At 37.3% G+C, this 22,049-nt stretch overlaps 3 protein-coding genes and 1 long non-coding RNA gene across 4 annotated transcripts; 1 reads left to right on the forward strand and 3 right to left on the reverse strand.

The window, feature by feature from the left end:
• The first annotated feature begins 34 nt into the window (after positions 1-34).
• LOC128207674 (uncharacterized) lies at positions 35-8,331 on the forward strand. The gene is made up of 5 exons (XR_008256749.1): positions 35-160; positions 498-572; positions 3,238-3,334; positions 7,539-7,651; positions 8,110-8,331. It is a non-coding gene; the product is annotated as an uncharacterized LOC128207674 (long non-coding RNA).
• A 2,620-nt stretch (positions 8,332-10,951) lies between these two features.
• On the reverse strand, positions 10,952-13,650 carry LOC128208584 (protein starmaker-like). Its single transcript, XM_052912140.1, has 3 exons — positions 13,607-13,650; positions 12,235-12,653; positions 10,952-12,111 (listed from the first exon to the last, which is right to left on the reverse strand). Exons 1-3 carry the CDS (start codon positions 13,648-13,650, stop codon positions 10,952-10,954), a joined length of 1,623 nt encoding a protein of 540 aa, XP_052768100.1.
• A 2,047-nt stretch (positions 13,651-15,697) lies between these two features.
• On the reverse strand, positions 15,698-16,746 carry LOC128208586 (uncharacterized; the record flags this gene model as incomplete). Its single annotated transcript, XM_052912141.1, has 1 exon — positions 15,698-16,746. A coding segment is annotated over one exon (825 nt), but the record flags the coding sequence as incomplete, so codon positions are not given.
• On the reverse strand, positions 16,733-21,695 carry LOC128209498 (uncharacterized). The gene is made up of 3 exons (XM_052913545.1): positions 21,514-21,695; positions 20,249-20,472; positions 16,733-18,362 (listed from the first exon to the last, which is right to left on the reverse strand). The coding sequence occupies exons 1-3, from the start codon at positions 21,631-21,633 to the stop codon at positions 17,696-17,698; spliced, it is 1,011 nt and encodes a 336-aa protein (XP_052769505.1). The 5' UTR covers positions 21,634-21,695; the 3' UTR covers positions 16,733-17,695.
• Positions 21,696-22,049: the final 354 nt, after the last annotated feature.

Here is a 22,049-nt window from a genome sequence, read left to right on the forward strand (position 1 = left end):
GTTGTCACGTAAAGTCTCGCAGGTGCGCGTTACACCGGAAGTTGTTTAGAGGTCAAGGTTACAGGGACGAACGAAAGTGAAAGAATAATAATTTTTGATCAGTCGAGACAACATCATGAAATTGACGCATCTTATTCGTGCAGCCACTGCAGCAAAAAAGGTTCTACACGTTTTATTTGAAAACTTTATTGTTAAAGACTTTAAAGACGTTGTTTTATAAATATGAGTGGATTCGCGAAATTGAATGACATTGTCAAATGACAGCAAGCTCCAAAATACCCTTTGTTAGATTACGTGTTGAATTATTTGAGTATATTCTACTTTTGATTTATTGTTTCTCATAATCAATTTTCAGCATCAACTTGATATTGGATCCGAACACAACATTTGCATGATACAGATTTTTTAGTATGGCGTGCTGTTCTTTCCCTATTGGATATGGAAAAGGATATGGATAGTCAAAGATTAAGCTAATATTCAGTGATTTCTATTTACAGAGTGCACCACAATTTTATAAAATTGTCTATGATTGCAAAGCAACAGAAACATATGCCAAAGCCAACAGAATCATTGTAAGTATATTGAAACAGAATTGATGATTTAATATTTGGATTAAATAACAATTCTGCAAGCTTCTAATAACACATTTTCATATCAATATTTTTTTAATTTTTGTTGTACAAACTACAGTATTCAAACTTGTTGTTCACATTAGATGTGGTCTGTTTAAGGCACCTAATTGATTCTTGGGTCAAAGGTCAAGCTTGCTGTGTAGGTACTTTTTTTAAAGACATACTTTGGGTTTGCTTTTGGGGGTTGTGGGGTCAAGTTCGCTTTTACCTAAAATTGGACAATGATATCTGTCCAATAACTAGTCCATGGAAACAGCCGCTTCAAAGTTTTTGACGATTTTGGTTCTGGTGGCTCTACACGTCCATATCCCACTTGTTGCTTTTCTAGCCAAGAATGACAGATCCCAGCGCTAAGTATATTGAGTGGAAAGATAACGGGCACCTGCTAGACAGTTAAAAAATTGGTGATGCTTTGTTGACAGATTGATCTGAATTTAAGTTTCATGAAGTGTATTGATGAGAAAGGTATTGGCTAAAAATAATTTATGTTCAACTTTTGTGGTTCCATTTAATAATGCAGTGTTAAATATTGTTGATTTACAGTTGAAGAATATATATTACATTGGGATGAATCAGTTGACTTCACTTATGGAGTTTAGGGAACAAAATGAATATCCAAATGTTAAAAAAGTTCACTATACGTGCATTATTGTGGCTATCCAATAACAGGAGTTAGAAATAATTTATGTTGATGAAGCTTGTTGTGTAGGAACTTAAGTGAATATGCTTTGAAGTCAGTAAGGTTTAAACAGCTGTGTTAAGGTCAAGGTTATTGTTGTAGAGAATGTTTAACTTTTATGGAATATAGCAAGCCTCAAATAGTATTTGGCTTTGTCAGGAAATCAGAAAAGGTAAAGGTCACTGCTTTGATTAATATTCACAGGGGTCGACACTAACCATTTTTTCAAGGGATCCGAAGGGACACCAACATTTGAAATAAGGTGTCCCTTCTTGAAATTAGGAGTCCCTTCCATTTTTTACATTTTTTTCATTACTTAACCTGTTTTAATAATAAATCTAACATGCACATACAGTGTCTTTTAAACACCATATTATACATGTTTTCAACAGCATGTAATGACAAGGTAATAGTACAGTGTCAGACATATGAACCTCTGGCGATGGCAAGAGGAAGATATGGGTCTCCTAGTCAGTAGATTGGGTTCAAAAGCGGTAGAATGTCTAAGTCCCTTTTGTTTTCAGTCATAAACAAAGATGGATACAATGTAAACAAAAACTTGATGGTTGGTACTATTTTTAGATTTTCGTAAAATACGCATTAAATAAGTCATGGTTCAAGGTCTTGTCATATGTCAATGCTTTTGATTAAGAAACAGTTGGACTATTACATCTGGCTTGTGAAAACTCAAGTTTATATTAAGTAGAGCTGCTGATCAATCAATCAGACTGCCCAACAGGTGTAGCGCATACTGGAAGAGCAGACGACCGAAAAATTGTGTATGTTAATTTTTGCGCCAAAATGTCGTAAACTTTTATACATTGATTGCATTAATAAAACTTTGGGAATTTTATTTCTATGTTGTTTCGATCAAAGCATAAAACAAAAAATGTTGAATAGTAGGATTCCGGTATTTGTGCCGTAAATGTTAGTGTAACAACTCGAAGGTCGCATCATTAAGTCATCACGGTCAGTAGTGTTGGCATCTTTTTGGGGCAGTTCTGACACATAAGCAAACTAATTCAACATAATTGTTGTACCGATAATAACAGTCTGTCACCTCTGACCTTGTTGATAATGTAAAACGGAAGTGTTAACCCTGTTTATTTATAGATTCATGACGTAACTATAGTCAAAAAGTCAGCCACACTTTCGCTTTAGTGTGTGCAACGTATTAATAATAATATCATTTTTGCATGCACTTTTAAGAAATTTAGGGGGACCTAAATTTATGTAATAAATAAAAGAAACACTATTTATTTATTGATGTTTAGCTTTTATCGGTCAAATTTTAAGTGTCCCGACAGAATACCGGACTTTGAAGTTCAAGTGTCCCTCCCGAAAAATTGGTGTCCTCGGGATCCCGGGACCCCGTTAGTATCGAACACTGATATTCATTTGAACCTTGTCAAAGTTCCTTACGCAATTATTAAAAACCTGGTTTTGTAACGTTTCTTCTTCAAATTTGTATAAACCTACAGTTACTTTAACTTGCCCAAATAGTCCAGCTCACTTCATCTCGATCATAAATACTTTTCCTTAGTTTTATAAAATTGTAATTATAAGCCAACTGATTTTTACTTTACTGTTGTTTTTTACAGAAGATCAGTAAAAGCCATAGGAAATGTGTATAAAAGTGTATTCTATTATCTTGTGTACATCATTCTCATTTTTAGTCCATTTTTCATTGTTATTGATAATAAGATAAAGAAATTTATTTAAATAATAGCTTCACAACTGTGCTTATTATAAAAAAAATATTAACAAATTATTGGTTTGACTTCATAGTTCATGGCAAATTAGTGTGACTGCTTCATACTAACATATGATTTCATGTAAATATAATTTATTTATAATAAAATTATAGAATAGTTAATTCCCCATGACCTCTCAACATCGGTGATTTACTGATACTTTTTTTTTCAGTCGAAGGGCCATGTTACAGACAGTGCCTCGGAAATGCAGACCGCCATAACATTGGCTGCTCTTTGGGGAATTGGCATTTTGTTCGTGGCAAAGATATGTAAGCATTTTAGGAAAAGTATAATTACACTTACAATGTCATTGTCATTATGATAACATGTCTTAAACTATAAGTGTAGTACAAGTAGTAGTTACACTGACAGTGATAACATGTACCATACAACAGTTGTAGTAGTAGTAGTTACTTACACTGACAGACATAACATGTATCTTACACTGACAGTGATAACATGTACCATACAACAGTTGTAGTAGTAGTTACACTGACAGACATAACATGTATCTTACACTGACAGTGATAACATGTACCATACTACAATTGTAGTAGTAGATTTGCATATCAACTGATGAAAGCAAAGACTTGAAATATGCTTTAAATCCAGAGGTATGTAGAGCCATTCTGCTTTCTACCCAAGATATATGTAATACAAACAATGACCAGCAGCAGTTTTATCCCACCACATATATAACACAAAACATAATGACCAGTAGCAGTTTCATCCCACTTTAATATAGCACAAAACATAATGACCAGTAGCAGTTTCATCTTACCACATATATAACACAAAACATAATGACCAGTAGCAGTTTCATCCCACTTTAATATAGCACAAAACATAATGACCAATAGCAGTTTCATCTTACCACATATATAACACAAAACATAATGACCAGTAGCAGTTTCATCCCAACATACATAACATAAAAACATAATGACCAGTAGCAGTTTCATCCCACCACATATATAACACAAAACATAATGACTAATAGCAGTTTCATCCCACCACATGTATAACACAAAACATAATGACCAGTAGCAGTTTCATCACAGCACATGTATAACACAAATCATAATGACCAATAGCAGTTCCATCCAACCACATATATAACACAAAACATAATGACCAGTAGCAGTTTCATCACAGCACATGTATAACACAAATCATAATGACCAATAGCAGTTCCATCCAACCACATATATAACACAAAACATAATGACCAGTAGCAGTTTCATCCCACTACATATAAAACACAAAACATAATGACCAGTAGCAGTTTCATCCCACAACATAAATAACACAAAACATAATGACCAGTAGCAGTTTCATCCCAACATATATAACATAATGACCAGCAGCAGTTTCATCCCTACTTATATAACACAAAACATAATGATCAGTAGCAGTTTCATCCCAACATGATTATATAACATAAAACATAATGACCAGTAGCTCAAACATAATGACCAGTAGGAGTTTCATCCTTCCACATATATTACATAAAACATAATGACCAGAAGCATTTTCATCCCAACATATATAACATGAAACTTAATGACCAGTAGCAGTTTCATCCCAACATATATAACAAAATTGAAACATAATGACCAGTAGCAGTTTCATCCCAACATATATAACACAAAACATAATGACCAGTAGCAGTTTCATCCCACCATAATATATATAACACAAAACATAATGACAAGTAGCAGTTTCATCCCAATATATATGTAACACAAAACATAATGACCTATAGCAATTTCATCACACCACATATATAACACAAAACATAATGGCCAGTAGCAATTTCATCCCAACATAAATATAACACAATACATAATGACTAGTAGCAGTTTCATCCCACCACATATATAACACAAAACATAATGACCAATAGCAGTTTTATCCCAACATATATTACAAAAAACATAATGACAAATAGCAGTTTCATCCCAACATATATTACATAAAACATAATGACCAGAAGCATTTTCATCCCAACATATATAACATGAAACATAATGACCAGTAGCAGTTTCATCCCAACATATATAACAAAATTGAAACATAATGACCAGTAGCAGTTTCATCCCAACATATATAACACAAAACATAATGACCAGTAGCAGTTTCATCCCACCATAATATATATAACACAAAACATAATGACAAGTAGCAGTTTCATCCCAATATATATGTAACACAAAACATAATGACCAATAGCAATTTCATCACACCACATATATAACACAAAACATAATGGCCAGTAGCAATTTCATCCCAACATAAATATAACACAATACATAATGACTAGTAGCAGTTTCATCCCACCACATATATAACACAAAACATAATGACCAATAGCAGTTTTATCCCAACATATATTACAAAAACATAATGACAAATAGCAGTTTCATCCCAACATATATTACATAAAACATAATGACCAATAGCAGTTTCATCCCAACATATATTACATAAAACATAATGATCAATAGCAGTTTCATCCCAACATATATAACACAATACATAATGACAAGTAGCAGTTTCATCCCAATATATATGTAACACAAAACATAATGACTAGTAGCAGTTTCATCCCACCACATATATAACACAAAACATAATGACAAGTAGCAGTTTCATCCCAATATATATGTAACACAAAACATAATGACTAGTAGCAGTTTCATCCCACCACATATATAACACAAAACATAATGACCAATAGCAGTTTTATCCCAACATATATTACACAAAACATAATGATAAATAGCAGTTTCATCCCAACATATATTACATAAAACATAATGACCAGTAGCAGTTTCATCCCAACATATATTACATAAAACATAATGACCAATAGCAGTTTCATCCCACCACATATATAACACAAAACATAATGACAAGTAGCAGTTTCATCCCAATATATATATGTACCACAAAACATAAATTATAATGACTAGTAGCAGATTCATCCCACCACATATATAACACAAAACATAATGACAAGTAGCAGTTTCATCCCAATATAATTATATAACATAAAACATAATGACCAGTAGCTCAAACATAATGACCAGTAGCAGTTTCATCCACATATATTACATTAAACATAATGACCAATAGCAGTTTCATCCCAACATATATTACATAAAACATAATGACCAATAGCAGTTTCATCCCACCACATATATAACACAAAACATAATGACAAGTAGCAGTTTCATCCCAATATATATATGTACCACAAAACATAAATTATAATGACTAGTAGCAGATTCATCCCACCACATATATAACACAAAACATAATGACAAGTAGCAGTTTCATCCCAATATATATGTAACACAAAACATAATGACTACCGTAGTAGCAGTTTCATCCCAGCACATATATAACACAAAACATAATGTCCAGTAGCAGTTTTATCCCAACATATATATAACACAAAACATAATGTCCAGTAGCAGTTTCACCTCACCATATCATATAACACAAAACATATTGATCAGTAGTTAATTCAAACTGGTGTATTTATAATAAGAATTTTATGAGATAATAACAGCATATTATGTTGTTTATTGTTTATGTTTTTCTATCAGTGTTTATACCATGTGATAAGTATATTATGTCATAAATGCACGTTGGAAGGCAATAATTTGCCCTCATGAAGTCTTTAAAGAAAAAACAACTATTCTTTTTGTTCATCTTTTTTAATGATACACAGGGCAGTCTGTGCCGCTTAAAGAGCCCCGCCTTTGTGTTATTACCGGAGTAAAATAAGGTGATTATTTTCCTCGAACACTCTGATACACCTGTTTCCAAAAGTCATGTTTTGACAGGGCTCCATCAGGCGGCTGTTTTATGTTAAAGTTATCTTTGTTTAAAGTCAAAATATTGCCTTTACACGTATGGTATACACATGCTGTCTATGTGTTTCTCCATGGGTTGAAGGGATTTTAACAAGAGGTTATGGGGTTCAATCCCTATCAGGGTTACTTTTTAATGGCCTCTTAAAAACTGACACCACTACTGGTTTCTACCCAGGAAATACACCGGAAGAGTTATTCTTTTATATCAGCTCTCAGCTTTCCTAACAATTGATCTAACATAAACATGTATAATTTAATTTCACTTTTACATAGGTAATCCTCAAGCAGATTTTTACTATCTTGTGAAACATCTTAAAGAAAACATCTAAAGGCAAGCAGCATGTTCACATGTTAAGAATACATTTCCAGGAGCTGTGTACATAGAGTGAAATCAATCCTCATGGCTATTTGGATATTCCAAAGCAAACTTTAACTTGAAATGTCATATCATAATTATTTTTTTATCTTTTTGATGGCCTGTGTTGACGAACCTTTTAGTTTTCAACCTATACCAGGAGCAGTAATGGAGACACTAGCTCTACATCACAGTCAATAGGATTTTAATGTTAGTATTGTGATTATGTTTCAGGGGGAGGTGACCATGGCTTAAAGGTTAAATTCTCTCACACTTACCAGTCTATAACTGGAGGGTCATCTAGCTCCAGTGGGGGTCACTAGCTTTTTGGTTTATAGAATATAAAGGTCAGTATAAAAGAACATCTATGCATGTATATACATTTATATAGGTCAATCATGTTTGACATATACATGGTGTTTTATATATTGCAGTTAAATTCATTTGCTAGTATTCTGACAATTCTCCAAATGACAACTACTTAAAAAGAGATGACATTATTTTCAGTTCAATCTGTGTATTTTTATTCATCAGAAGAGTATAATTATATAGCTTGTGTTAGTATGCAATTTAAATTTGATCTTAAGGCTGGCAAGAAAACTTGACAACATTTGGGTGGATAGTTTTGGTAAAACTGTAAAAAATAACATTCTAAACATTAACACATTTCTACTAAGTCAAACTTAAAAGTACAAATATAGATGAACTCATTGTTGAAAGTTAGGAGTTATAGAACTAGGTGTTGAACGTGTTTATTTCTATTTGTCTACTTTATGTTTTAAATAAATATTATTCTCTATTTCAGGTTTTATAGAATTGACAGAAATGACAACTTCCGTCTGTGAAATAAAAGACTTCAAACAGAGTTTTATCAATTAGTGACACTATCAAAATTCATGGACAAGAAAACCTAAATTATTTTGTAAATCTGAGGTCGTCAGAGTTTCTGCTCCATTTGTAGATTCATTTTTTTTAATAGGACAGTTTGACATTGTATTTAGATGAATATAATAAAATGTAAATTTGAGTGTTTTTATATTGACGTTTTACTCCTCTGCTTTGCAAAGTCTGTAAAGGGGGCATTATGAAGTTAGCAGATATAAGAAATCTTAAGATATTGTAAAACATATCAAGATGAAGTTCAGACATCAATGATCTTAAAAATAAAAATAATGTTACATTTAGGATAAAAACAAGAGATGTTTGTCAAACATTATGCCCCCCCCCCCCAAGTTTGAGGATAGAGTGTGTTATGACCATGACCTTTGACTCTATGACCTCAAAATCCATAGGAGTCATCAGCTGGTCACCAAAAATCTTAATGTTAAGTTTGAGGGCCATGGGTGCAGGCATTGACAAGTTATCACACAGACAAGCTTTTTTCGTTCAAGGTCACTGTTATCTTGACCTTTGACCCAATGACCCATAAAATCATAAGGGGTCATCTACAGGTCAGACACAACTCCAAGTCAAGTTTGAGGGCCATGGGTGCAGGCATTGACAAGTTATCACACAGACAAGCTTTTTTCGTTCAAGGTCACTGTTATCTTGACCTTTGACCCAATGACCCATAAAATCATAAGGGGTCATCTACAGGTCAGACACAACTCCAAGTCAAGTTTGAGGGCCATGGGTGCAGGCATTGTCCAATTATCACTTGAAACATTTTCGCATTCAAGGTCACTGTGAACCTGACCTTTGACCCAATGACTCCTAAAATCAATAAGGGTCATCTCCTGGTCAGGCCCAACTTACATGTCAAGTTTGATGATCATAGATTCAGGCATTGTTGAGATATCACTGGGAGAAGATTTGTCAACTTTTTTGCATTAAAGGTTACTGTTACCTTCATGTCAAGTTTGATGACCATAGGTCCAGGAATTGTCGAGTTTGCTTTCAAGGTCACTGTGACCTTGACCTTTGACCCCTTAAATCAATAGGGGTCATTTACTGGTCAGGCCCAACCTCCAAGTCAAGTTTGAGCGCCATGGGCCCAGGCATTGTTGAGTTATCACTCTGGCAACCTTTTATCGTTCAAAGTCACTGTTACCTTGACCTTTGGCCCAATGACCTCTAAAATCAATAAGGGCCATCTACTGGTCAGGCCCAACCTCCAAGTCAAGTTTGATGGCCATGGGTGCAGGCATTGTCGAGTTATCACTCGGACAACCTTTTTCCGTTCAAGGTCACTGTGACCTTGACCTTTGGCCCGATGACCCCCAAAAACAATACGGCTCATCTACTGGTCAGGCCCAACCTTCAAGTCAAGTTTGAGGGTCATGGGTGCAGGATTGTCGAGTTATCACTTGGACAACCTTTTACCATTCAAGTTCACTGTGACCTTGACCTTTGGCCCAATGACCCCAAAAAACTATTGGGGTCATCTACTGGTCAGGCCCAACCTGAAAGTCAAGTTTGAGGGCCATGGTTGCAGGCATTGTCGAGTTATCACATGGACAACCTTTTACCATTCAAGGTCACTGGGACCTTGACCTTTGGCCCGATGACCCCCCAAAACCATAGGGGTCATCTACTGGTCAGGCCCAACTTCCATATCAAGTTTGATGACCATAGGTCTAGGCATTGTTGAGTTATCACTCGGACAAGCTTTAAAATTATTTTACCATTAAAGGTCACTGTGACCTTGACCTTTGACCCGATGAGCCCTTAAATCAATAGGGGTCATCTACTGGTCAGGCCAACCTTCATGTCAAGTTTGATGACTATACGTCCAGGAATTGTTGAGTTATCACTCGGACAAGCTTTGGTCTACCGAGGGACCGACCGACCGACCGACATGCCTGTGCAAAGCAATATACCCCTCTTCTTCAAAGGGGGGCATAAAAATAATTGTGGAGAGTCAGGCTCAAACCAGTGTTATATTGGTGAACAGATTGGCTCAAACCAGTGTCATCTTGGTCAACAGATCGGCTCCAACCAGTGTCATCTTGGTCAACAGATTGGCTCAAACCAGTGTCATCTTGGTCAACAGTTAGGCTCAAACCAGTGTCATCTTGGTGTACGGTCAGACTCAAACCAGAGTCATCTTGGTCAACAGATCGGCTCAAACCAGTGTCATCTTGGTCAACAGATTGGCTCAAACCAGTGTCATCTTGGTCAACAGTTAAGCTCAAACCAGTGTCATCTTGGTGTAAGGTCAGACTCAAACCAGAGTCATCTTGGTCGATAGATCAGCTCAACCCAGTGTGCAGTCTGGCTCAAACCGGTGTCATCTTGGTGTGCAGTCTGGCTCAAACCAGTGTCATCTTGGTGGGCAAACTGGCTGAAACCAGTGTCATCTTGGTGTGCAGTTTGGCTTAAACCAGTGTCATCTTGGTGTGCAATCTGGCTCAAACCAGTGTCATCTTGTTGTGCAGTTGGGTTCAAACCAGTGATATATTGGTGTGCAGTTGGGCTCAAACCTGTGTCATCTTGGTGTGCAATCTGACTCAAAACAGTGTCCTTCTAATGTGCAATCTGGCTCAAACCAGTGTCATTTTGTTATGCAGTCTGTCTCGAACCAGTGTCATCTTGTTGTGCAGTCTGTCTCAAACCAGTGTCATTTTGTTATGCAGTCTGGCTCAAACCAGTGTCATTTTGTTGTGCAGTCTGACCTAAACCAGTGTCATCTTGTTATGCAGTCTGGTCTAACCAGTGTCATTTTGTTGTGCAGTCTGACTCAAACCAGTGTCATCTTGTTGTGCAGTTGGGCTCAAACCAGTATCATCTTGGTGTGCAGTTAGGCTCAAATCAGTGTCATCTTGGTGTGCAATCTGGCTCAAACCAGTGTCATCTTGGTGTGCAGTTGGGCTCAAGCCAGTGTCATCTTGGTGTGCAGTTGGGCAGAAACCCGTGTCCTCTTGTGCATTCTGGCTCAAACCAGTGTCATCTGATGGTGCATTCTGGCTCAAACCAGTGTCCTCTTGTGCAATCTTGCTCAAACCAGTGTCATCTTGTTGTGCAATCTGGCTCAAACCAGTGTCATCTTGTTGATCAGTCTGGCAACCGGTGTCATCTTGTTGTGTAGTCTGGCCATAACCAGTGTCATCTTGTTGTGCAATCTGACTCAAACCAGTATCATCTTGTTGTGCAGTTTGGCTCAAACCAGTGTTATCTTGTTGAGCAGTCTGGCTCAAACCAGTGACATCTTGGTGTGCAGTCTGGCTCAAACCAGTGTCATCTTGTTGTGCAGTCTGACTCAAACCAGTGTCATCTTGTTGTGCAGTCTGGCTCAAACCAGTGTCATCTTGTTGTGCAGTCTGACTCAAACCAGTGTCATCTTGTTGTGCAGTCTGACTCAAACCAGTGTCATCTTGTTGTGCAGTCTGGCTCAAACCAGTGTCATCTTGTTGTGCAGCCTGGCTCAAACCAGTGTCATCTTGTTGTGCAGTCGGGCCCAAACCAGTGTTATCTTGTTGTGCAGTCGGGCTCAAACCAGTGTCATCTTGTTGTGCAGTTGGGTTCAAACCAGTGTCATCTTGTTGTGCAGTTGGGCTCAAACCAGTGTCATCTTGTTGTGCAGTTGGGTTCAAACCAGTGTCATCTTGTTGTGCAGTTGGGCTCAAACCAGTGTCATCTTGTTGTGCAGTTGGGTTCAAACCAGTGTCATCTTGTTGTGCAGTCGGGCTCAAACCAGTGTCATCTTGTTGTGCAGTGGGGTTCAAACCAGTGTCATCTTGTTGTGCAGTTGGGCTGAAACCAGTGTCCTCTTGTTGTGCAATCTGGCTCAAACCAGTGTCATCTTGGTGTGCAATCTGGCTCAAACCAGTGTCATCTTGGTGTGCAGTTGGGCTCACACCAGTGTCATCTTGTTGTGCAGTCTAGCTCAAACAAGTGTCTTCTTGTTGTGCAGTCTGGACATAACCAGTGTCATCTTGTTGTGCAATCTGGCTCACACCAGTGTCCTCTTATTGTGCATTCTGGCTCAAACCAGTTTCATCTTGTTGTGCAGTCTGGCTCAAACCAGTGACATCTTGTTGTGCAGTCTGGCTCAAACCAGTGTCATCTTGCTGTGCAGTCTGGCTCAAACCAGTGTCATCTTGTTGTGCAGTCTGGCTCAAACCAGTGTCATCTTGTTGTGCAGTCTGGCTCAAACCAGTGACATCTTGTTGTGCAGTCTGGCTCAAACCAGTGTCATCTTGTTGTGCATTCTGGCTCAAACCAGTGTCATCTTGTTGGGCAGTCTGGCTCAAACCAGTGTCATCTTGTTGTGCAGTCTGGCTCAAACCAGTGACATCTTGTTGTGCAGTCTGGCTCAAACCAGTGTCATCTTGTTGTGCAGTCTGGCTCAAACCAGTGTCATCTTGTTGTGCAGTCTGGCTCAAACCAGTGTCCTCTTGTGCATTCTGGCTCAAACCAGTGTCATCTTGTTGTGCAGTCTAACTCAAACCAGTGTCATCTTGTTGTGCATTCTGGCTCAAACCAGTGACATCTTGTTGTGCAGTCTGGCTCAAACCAGTGTCATCTTGGTGTGCAATCTGGCTCAAACCAGTGTCATCTTGGTGTGCAGCTGGACTCACACCAGTGTCATCTTGTTGTGCAGTCTGGCTCAAACCAGTGTCCACTTGTTGTGCATTTTGGCTCAAACCAGTGTCATTTTATTGCGCAGTCTGGCTCAAACCAGTATCATCTTGTTGTGCAGCCTGGCTCAAACCAGTGTCCGCCTGTTGTGCAATCTGGCTCAAACCAGTGTCATTTTGTTGTGCAGTCTAGCTCAAACCAGATGCTCTTGTTGAAAATTAATGTTAACACAATTTAGAACCATGTAAAAATGATAGTTTTTTTCTCATTTCATTTAAATGTTTAATGTTATTGTTATGAGGTCTGTTGTGGGTTATGTTTTCATGAAACTTAAAAGAGCGTTTTATTAGTAATGACAATCTAGACAATATATATATAGCGAAATGCTGATGCTCTCAAACCACTGGTAGAGCAAGATACTCTTCTTACAGCGGAAGCAATAAGAAGCATAGCCGGGATAAATTCGTTAGTGGTGTATTTGATGTTACAGGAAAACTATCTGCAAGGTTACGCACGTTGGTTGGAAATGACTAGCGTCCTGTGATATTTATGCCCACCAGGAGTGTCGGGCGGGCCATGCACGCTCTTCTTAACATCGACTGCATTGCAGCAGGATTGTTATAGGTATCGTGCTCTTTCTCATGTAATTGACTACTACAATACCCGGAATGCGCAATGACAACTAACACGACCACAACATATCTGTAACAATGGTTACAAAATATCTGTAACATCACAACGTTTAATTTTGCAACTTTCAACGTACAGTCTAGACCTCTCACCGTGTGACTTCTGGTTGAATCCCAACATCAGGTGGTGTCTTCATGTCTACGAGACGCGTTGTGCCATTTGAAGTGCTATTTAACTGTATATAAACAGTATACCGAAATAGGAGTTTACAAAGGCATTTTTTTCATTTCTTCAAGGTGCACATGCTTTTGGTGACAATACACACGTTGACAATGTCCTGCCCTCATATAGACTTAGAAACAGGCGGATCTCTTGTGTTTCTAGCATACATACATAATCATCCATTTGCCTTTGTTGGAATGTGGTTGCCTGGTTTCGTCTATAGAGGTTTAGAAGGGTTTTAAAAGGGTTTACACACATTTCCTTGAACGGCACAGCTTCATCTATAGATATCTATAATTCTGTATGTTTGGTAATCGTCTTGGAAACATGAAGACAAATTAATTTGCCAAGTTACCCGGTTCTAAATCGTCATTTTGGAAGGGTTATGACACTTCTAAGTTCAGACTTGTACCTCACATCTTAAAACCAATTAAACTGATACTGGAAAGAACGGTAGTAACATGGACTAATTTGGATACAAATACTAGAAATATTTTTCTTTTGAATAATGGGAGGCAACCATAAATGTCTCGGAGGTAAAGGTCTCGTTGGGTTACGGGGGCCTAGGAATCTCCTGTACAGCCATGCGGAGGAAGCGCCCTTTTCCGTACACTGAGGAAGCCGACCATCAGGTCCCAATTTCTCGAAACACCTTCAGCTTATTTCACCTCGCCCAAATACATAAATTTGATTTCGATGTGAAAAATTGCTTATTATGATTATCATAAACATAATTCCTATTTAAAAATCTAAAATCTTAAAAAAGAGAAGCAAATTTTACACAAATTATAGTGAAGCAATAATAGTGAGATTTGCTTAATCCTTTTATAAGGGACTTAAGAAGTTTCGAGAAATTGGGGCCAGGACGTCTGGCACGGCGTCGCGGTGTCAAACATATTAACGGTCTCGTTTCCGAGGAGATATATATAATTCTGCTGACGTTTTTGACAAACGTACAGCATGACACGGTAACGTACGTTGAACATGCTAAACGGAATACCGTTACCACAACAGACGTCGTAAATGCGGTAACGTAGACAAGGAACTATGTTGTATGCGGTCTGAAATATTTTTGCATCAATAGGATCATCCCCCGTGGTCTGCTGATTACTGAGAAACTGATCTAGTACAAAGTGGACTAAAGTTACTATTACGTCATGTGCATGCGGTACGTAGACAAGAAGTTGCGTTGTGAGCGGTCATACAATGAAGGCGGGCGATTGTTTGGACATTTTGCGCAGTATTCGTTATGAACAAACAGTGCGACATTTGTGAATAACGCAGTTTGCGGAGGACCATATCAGTATCTTAGTATGGTAACATTCAGGGAATCGGCTTATCGGTTATGCTCAATTGCTCAAGGGTGACAACTCGCCTATAAAGAAAGGCAAAGTTGTTACGACTAGATTTACTGTTGAAAGCAGTATTACATAAAGCATGTCAAATGTTTACCAAACTTGGTGGGAATGTTTGGCGGGTATACGCTGCTAGTATCTCAACCGATAACAAATCAGATCGCTGAAGTTATGCCTTTGAATTGTTAATTTAACCAAATTGTCTCGTCCTGCTCCTTCTCTTAAGTATTGAGATGTATAAGGTTAAATGAAATAACATGCATATATTAATCTATGTCTTGATATTTGTTGCGCTTTACAACACATTTGCTTTCTTCAAAACATTCTGAATACGGTCAATAGGAAGAAAACATGTATCTTCAGTTGTTTATGTTCCAGCATAGACCAACAAATATGTCTATGTCGACTCACGATCCGGATTAGGATAATCTTAAGGCATAAACACTCTGTAAGGATTATCGAAACTTACATGACGAGTATTTATATGATTAAGAATTAATCACACTCATTGACAAGTATTTTAAAACTCAGCAAGGAAATCCCCGAAATTAATCATCTCTCAAAAATGATTATAAGTTCACAGTCAATGGTTAGGTCAAAATAGTTAAGGAAGGTAGCGAAGTAACAACCAATCAAGTAGTTTGATTTAGAATATATTTAGTTTTGTACAATAATATGATAATAGACTATTATGGTTATAAAATGTGACTAGAATACATATGTAAATAATATTTTGAATATTTACACACATTAGGTAGATATTGTACCTAAATGACACGCTATTTACAACCAGTATCACCTTTAAACATGCAGAGGTTTAATAAGACGTAACACACGACGTCAAACAAGAGCACTTAATTAAACACGAAATAATTCCAATTTATCAAACGTCAAGTACAGTCGGAATCTATGCGGAAAGAAACCGACGTCGATGGACGTTTTTGTTCTGGCGTTGACGTAATAAATCCTTCCCGACGGTAGGAGCTGGCAGTGGTCGAAGGTCGACGTACGACGTCGCTTGACTCCGACTTGCCCGTATCCGGTCGCTTTTTCCGATCCTTCCGACCTCCGTTCTTTGACAAGCCAGGAGCCGTTTGGGGTCGTTGTGCGTCTAACCAGTTATTCCGGAAACTATCGTCGGAAACAGCCCTCCGCGCGCTTTTACACCTAATGGAGGCAATGCTATCCTCCAAAGTCTTACACTGTTCTATTCGCCTTAATATCTGTTGATTAAGGCCGACCCGGCGACCCCTTTTGGCCTCCTTATTTGGGTAACAAACCGCGTCAGTTCCCTCAATGTTAATGATTGGTTCAATCCGAGTCCCTGGTTTGTTCCCTTTTTGAAGGGTTACGGGTCTGCTGCTTAGCAGTTTCGAATCTATATTCATTGGTCCCAGCGACATCGTTGTAGACTGACCATCTTCGCTTCCTTTCGTACGATCAGTTTTGTACGTTGGTGTCTTAACATTCAAGCGAATCATTTCGTCAAACACTCCAATTTTGTCTTTCCAGTATTTTGTTAACATCTTTTTCTTCAAATCGTCAATTTTTGATTCTTGGTTGCGTAATTCCATTTCCTTTCGTTTGTTTTCAGAAATTGCAACAAAATATCTCAGACTGGAGTCCGTCATCTTGCCTGACTTCCCGATATATGCTATGGAAAATAAGTTGATATATCCAGATCTGAGTGAGCAAGTAGCAAAGATATTGACTTTTTAATAGGATATTGTCATTAGATCACTATCGCTGTAGAACTATCCCAAGTGTCAATGAAAAATTACCATAAAAATGGTATATGTCTCTCCTACAGTCGTATTTCACAGAAGTGTTTCGCGACAAAGGAAACATAAACTCCCCGATGAAAAGACTGAGGGAATTATGATTGAAGGAACTAAGAAGTCACAATGCTACTGTTTAATGGTGATAGAATGTAAACTTTTAAAACTGAAACGTTTACTTAGTAATAATCCGTTCAGACATAATTCGGATTTATTCCTAATCCACTTCGATTAACCTTTATAGGTAACCAAGTTTTTTCTATAATATTTACTAAATATTTCTAACTTAAGTAATGACAAGTTTCGGCTCATACTTGCTTAAAAGCATTATCAATTTGGAAATGACAAATACTTGATAAATATGATCATAACATTATCTCTAACACTCGTGCGGCGGTTTTAATCTTTGAAAAATGACACAGCCTACAACTCTAAAATCACCGTAATAATAGATGTCAAAATATCGTTTAACTTCAAACTTCATTATATGCATGGACAGCGTATTCTCAATGGTATCATTGACAAAGTTTTTAGAAGAAAGGCGACTTTGGTCTTTATGTATTTATAATTATCAGAACTTAAAGACATTTAGTCAGGAATTCTCATTTATGCTAAGTATAAGCACATATACATGTTTTCCCCTATTACGAGGGATCGAGGACACACGCGCGAATTTAAAACATTGCTTTATTTGCAAATCCCACGCCTAGACCATGGAGGCTTATAGAACTCCCTTGGAGTGGAGGGTGCTTCATGAGTCTCAAGTCGAAAAAGCTCCGGGTTGACGGCCGAAATTTATTTTTTACTGATTTAAAAATCTGTCCCACGGCGTTAACGAACATCCCGCTTTAGCTAGAACGGTAACCATAACAATACCTGAAATATTTTATTTTAACTCGTGCTTGTTCCAAATTTTACTTATATGGCTCTCGAGGCATTTCTTTTTTCGAAGTTCCAGTTCGTTGGATTCAGATTCTGTCTTCTGTTCGTGTTTTAAAGTGAAAGCTGAACGCAGTTGCTCGAAATCAACAGAAGTAGGTTCCTCACAGTTATCACGTCTTCTACAGCTGGTAACGCTGCGCTGTGTGATATATTCATCTCTGTATTTTTCACGTGCATGTAAGGTGACATCAGTACCGTGATTGTCTTCAGGACGAGAATCAATGACGTCATTTTTACACAGATTTGCTTCAGCATATTTAACCTTGATCTTGGAAATACCATCAAGGTAATTAGCAATGCATTTATCACTGTCTTCAGTTTTACATAGTCTTGTTTTGGCATCTTCGTCATTGACCTTGGTGACGTGAGTAAGTTTACCAGCCACGTACGTATCAATATCTTCATTATTACATGCATTTGGTGCTTCATTCCCGTCCTTCATCGTAGTAGCATCTCCAAGGTCAGAAGACGTACATGTATTCATCACAAATTGCCTTGGTAACGGATGTACAGTATATGGGCTCACGTGCACGTCTGTCACTTCCGGTCGACATGTGGAGTTTGATGACGATGTATTAAGTTGCATTTTCTCCAAATTGCTGACATCGTTTCTGAAGACAAATGGATTGAAGTTAACTTACTTCATAGAACGTTTATTGCAGGGACTAGATCACGTTTTACAGGGTCGGTGTTGGACATTTTTCTTTGGCGAAATGTGAAAATAAAATAAATTGTGGGCATTGTAAACAAAATGTTTGTTTTAATGATATTACATCATTAACAGCTCAAATATTTAAAAAAATAAAAAAAATTGCCCAAAAACGTTATTAACAAGATTGACAATTTGGCTTCGATTTACAAAATTCTGTTCAACTGAGTAACTGTCAGGGGCGTAGCTAGTGCCAATTTGATGTGCAGCACAAAAGTATGTTCATAGCGTAGATTGCAAATGGTGAGTTTTGGCGTTTATTGAGAGAGGAAATCGATAATAAAAACTTTCGAGAAGTTTAGCAAAATCACTGTCGCACAATTACATTTTTTATTACATCTCTGATTCGTAGTTAATTAAAAAAAGGCAAAATAATAAGCAGAATGTCAGTTGCTGTTTATTAATATGAGTCATGTTCACGTATTATCCTTTTACATGTACCATAAAGTATAGGAATCAACGAAAAGAAATGTGAAGAATATATAAATAAATGCTTGAAAAGTTACACAATAGAAGAACTCGTTTAACGTATGCTAAAGAGACACTGCCAGAAAAAAAACGGCTTTAGCTTCAGTGAATTGGGTCTTATCTTAACGCACAATATAGGCTGAAGCAAAAAATAAAAACCTTTATAATTGTTTTTTTTTTTTTCAATTCATAGCAACGTGGCCACAAATTCCCCAGTTAAAAGAACGTCAAAATATCGCTAGTATTTTTTAGTTGTGCCTTTTTTTGTTTAGATCAAATAAGTTAAACATGATAATACATTAAAAATAAACAAAGAAAAAAATGTCAACCTATATTTTGCGCCTTTGAAAAATACGGCAAACATTTCTTATGTTCGACATATTAATATGTTTGCAATTTTAATTTTAGTGATTCAACCATTTTCATGTACTTTGTGCAAAAGTGTTTTATCCCAAAACATGATCCTCCTTTCAGCATGTACTTCAGGCTTAAAAGGTTTGTCAAAGTAGATCCACATGTGTGTGTGTTTTTTGGGTAGCCGATATTTAAACATTGCAACCTTTTGAAATTAAAGGCAAAACAGATGTCTTTTCTACATGTGACCAGCAGAATTTTTAAACTTGCCTTTGCGATAGATAATTCAATTGTAATCGAACACATACATTCTTATGTTGGACTTTCTTGTTATCTCCCTTACACTATTTACGAACATGATTTATGGTTTCGGACTTAATTAAAGCTGTACACTCACAGAATGATTTTTTTGACAACTTTTTCATTTTTTGTCTTTAAATGAGTAATGTCTCGAAACCAGTGATATAAGACTGCTGAAAAAAGAGCAGATCGCAGTTTTCATATTTATCACGGTTCGAACATTATTGTTCTAAGGCTGAAAGAACCGTTACTAATGCTTTAAGATTTTTTCAGCAGTTTACCAAGCGATTGAGATCAGTTCGATTGTGAGGTATCTTGTGTGACTGAATTGATGCCAACATCAGCTGATTCTGATATTTTTATTTACAAAGGGTAACAACTGTCCATCTGTGAGAGTGCAGCTTTAAAACATATCCTGGACACCCATAGTTGCATATCGACGGGGCAGACTTTTAAAATTTGATGAAAGCTCGACTGTTTTTCAAAGAAAAAGTCTTCAGAAACTATATAAAATTAAAAGCTGTGTACATGGTTTTTTTTCATTGTTACAAAGAACGGACTGCGAGTTTTATATGGAATAGTATGTTGTTATCATAAGTTATATTGAACTAAAGCAAACAGTTCAGAAATGCTGTCTTTAAGTATATGCCAACTTGGATAACGTACCTTTCGGCGTTATAAGAAGCCTCAGACTCTATCAGCTTTCTGCTTCTCCGTCTCGCGCGCCGAATGGGCCAGGGCCGCATGTCGCTCAAGGGGCCACCGTCCTCAGGTGGGGCCGCGAACACTGTAGGGACGGCCCCTTTATTTAGGCGCTTGCGGACGGGCGTCCAATTGCAGTAGTCGTCTTCTGTGAAGTGCTTCGAGCAGATTATGGAAGAGTCGATTATCTGAATTAGAAAACAGTTCATGTTACTATTATTGACTAAGATACCTGGTCCCATTTTCTCGAAACTTCTTCAGTCTCTTATAACAGAATTTAGCTTAGACTTAAAAATAGTAATTATCTCTATGATAATCTCAAGAAACCAGTTTTCAATTATCAAAATCAAATTTAAGTATTTAATTAGGTTTATTGAAATATTGTACTTAAGCCTGTTATCCGCATAAGCAGTTTTGAGAAATTGGGGGGTGCTCATGGCAACAAATAATCCATAAACTTATTGTATGCTTTTAAAAGGGGCTATAAAACTTTGCTCTAGTTTCCGTCTGTCCATCCAGAAATCCTATGGCACGCGCTGCACCAAGGTGAACCCTTAGATATTGATGCATGCACATTTGATTACATTTTTATAGTCATGGTGCAAGTAGTTTTTCGTCTAAATAACAATTACAAAACTCAAACTTTATCTGATAATGATAAAATGGTTCAAGGTTGTGAAAAGGTTATGTACTTGCGTACCTAGAGAGTACGTACGTATATAATGACCTACACGTGTATAATGAATGTTGATTACTTCGGTAAAATTCGCTTAATTAGCTCCTGTTGTCCAAGAAACTATAAATACAACAGCTCCTTTGTTCTAAGAAACTATAAATATATTTCACAGACAGTTCCACAAATTAATGTATCGTGTCGCTTTATCCCATGGCCCCATCCACAAAAAGATGAGCGATAAAAACTCTGCTACTATTATTTGGTCTCATTTGGGAAATGGCTACCTCTGAATAATTAACTGAACTGTTCGCGAGAGAAGGCGTGGACACTAAAACCGGCTCTAATATCTAAATATGTATGCCAATAGTCATATGATGCATACGTACATACAAACATACCTACAGACAGACAAACATACAGACACACAGACAGACAAACAGACGGACACACCGACAGACAAACAGACAGAGAGACAGACGTACAAGACAGTATAAGAAACAGACAGACAGCTAAACATACATACATACATATATATATATATATATATACATACCTTCATAGGACAACGTCCATTTCTCGTGATGTTCTCTATCCATTGTAATTTCACCGTCGGGTCGCTTGGAAAACGATGAAAATGCAGCGTTGAATCGTACCTTGAACTTGCGTGGCACATTGGCACGCAACAGTAGGAATTCCGAATGTCACGTTTTTCACGTTTAAAGACACGTGTCCGGATCGCAGACGTTCTATTCCGTCTGAAAAAGTCATAATTTTCACGAGTTTCAGACATTTTAATGGGCGCATAGGCGGTCGGTTAGGCATCTCTATGCTATTGAGTTCCAAGAATATTGATAAGGCGTGTAAACGATGGCATCAGCGTAGCCTCGATTTCATATTTATACGGAATCATCCCAGGTGTAGTTAACATGTTAATGCTTGGTGCTCTCTCAGAATTATGTTAGTTTTAATGGCGAAAACGGATAGAAATAAGCGCAATCGTACTGAAAATAAGAAAAAAAAAAGTATTTTGACATTTGCATAATCACCTTTTATACAATATTATGTCAAAAAATTGCAAGCATTCAAATT

The sequence above is a fragment of the Mya arenaria genome, chromosome 11 (assembly GCF_026914265.1).
Source record: "Mya arenaria isolate MELC-2E11 chromosome 11, ASM2691426v1".
Lineage (NCBI taxonomy): Eukaryota > Metazoa > Mollusca > Bivalvia > Myida > Myidae > Mya > Mya arenaria.

What these genes read in the sequence shown, in the direction of transcription:
- LOC128208584 (XM_052912140.1), bottom strand. Translation starts at nt 13,650, where the DNA reads ATGAAGACACCACCTGATGTTGGGATTCAACCAGAAGTCACACG. An exon ending in ATTCAACCAGAAGTCACACG is followed by an intron (nt 12,654 to 13,606) that starts GTGAGAGGTCTA and finishes CACTGGTTTGAG; the next exon opens with CCAGAATGCACAAGAGGACA. An exon ending in TGCACAACAAGATGAAACTG is followed by an intron (nt 12,112 to 12,234) that starts GTTTGAGCCAGA and finishes CTGCACAACAAG; the next exon opens with ATGACACTGGTGTGAGCCCA.
- LOC128209498 (XM_052913545.1), bottom strand. Translation starts at nt 21,633, where the DNA reads ATGTGCCACGCAAGTTCAAGGTACGATTCAACGCTGCATTTTCATCGT. An exon ending in ATGGACGTTGTCCTATGAAG is followed by an intron (nt 20,473 to 21,513) that starts GTATGTATATAT and finishes TTTCTAATTCAG; the next exon opens with ATAATCGACTCTTCCATAAT. An exon ending in GCTTCTTATAACGCCGAAAG is followed by an intron (nt 18,363 to 20,248) that starts GTACGTTATCCA and finishes ATTTGTCTTCAG; the next exon opens with AAACGATGTCAGCAATTTGG.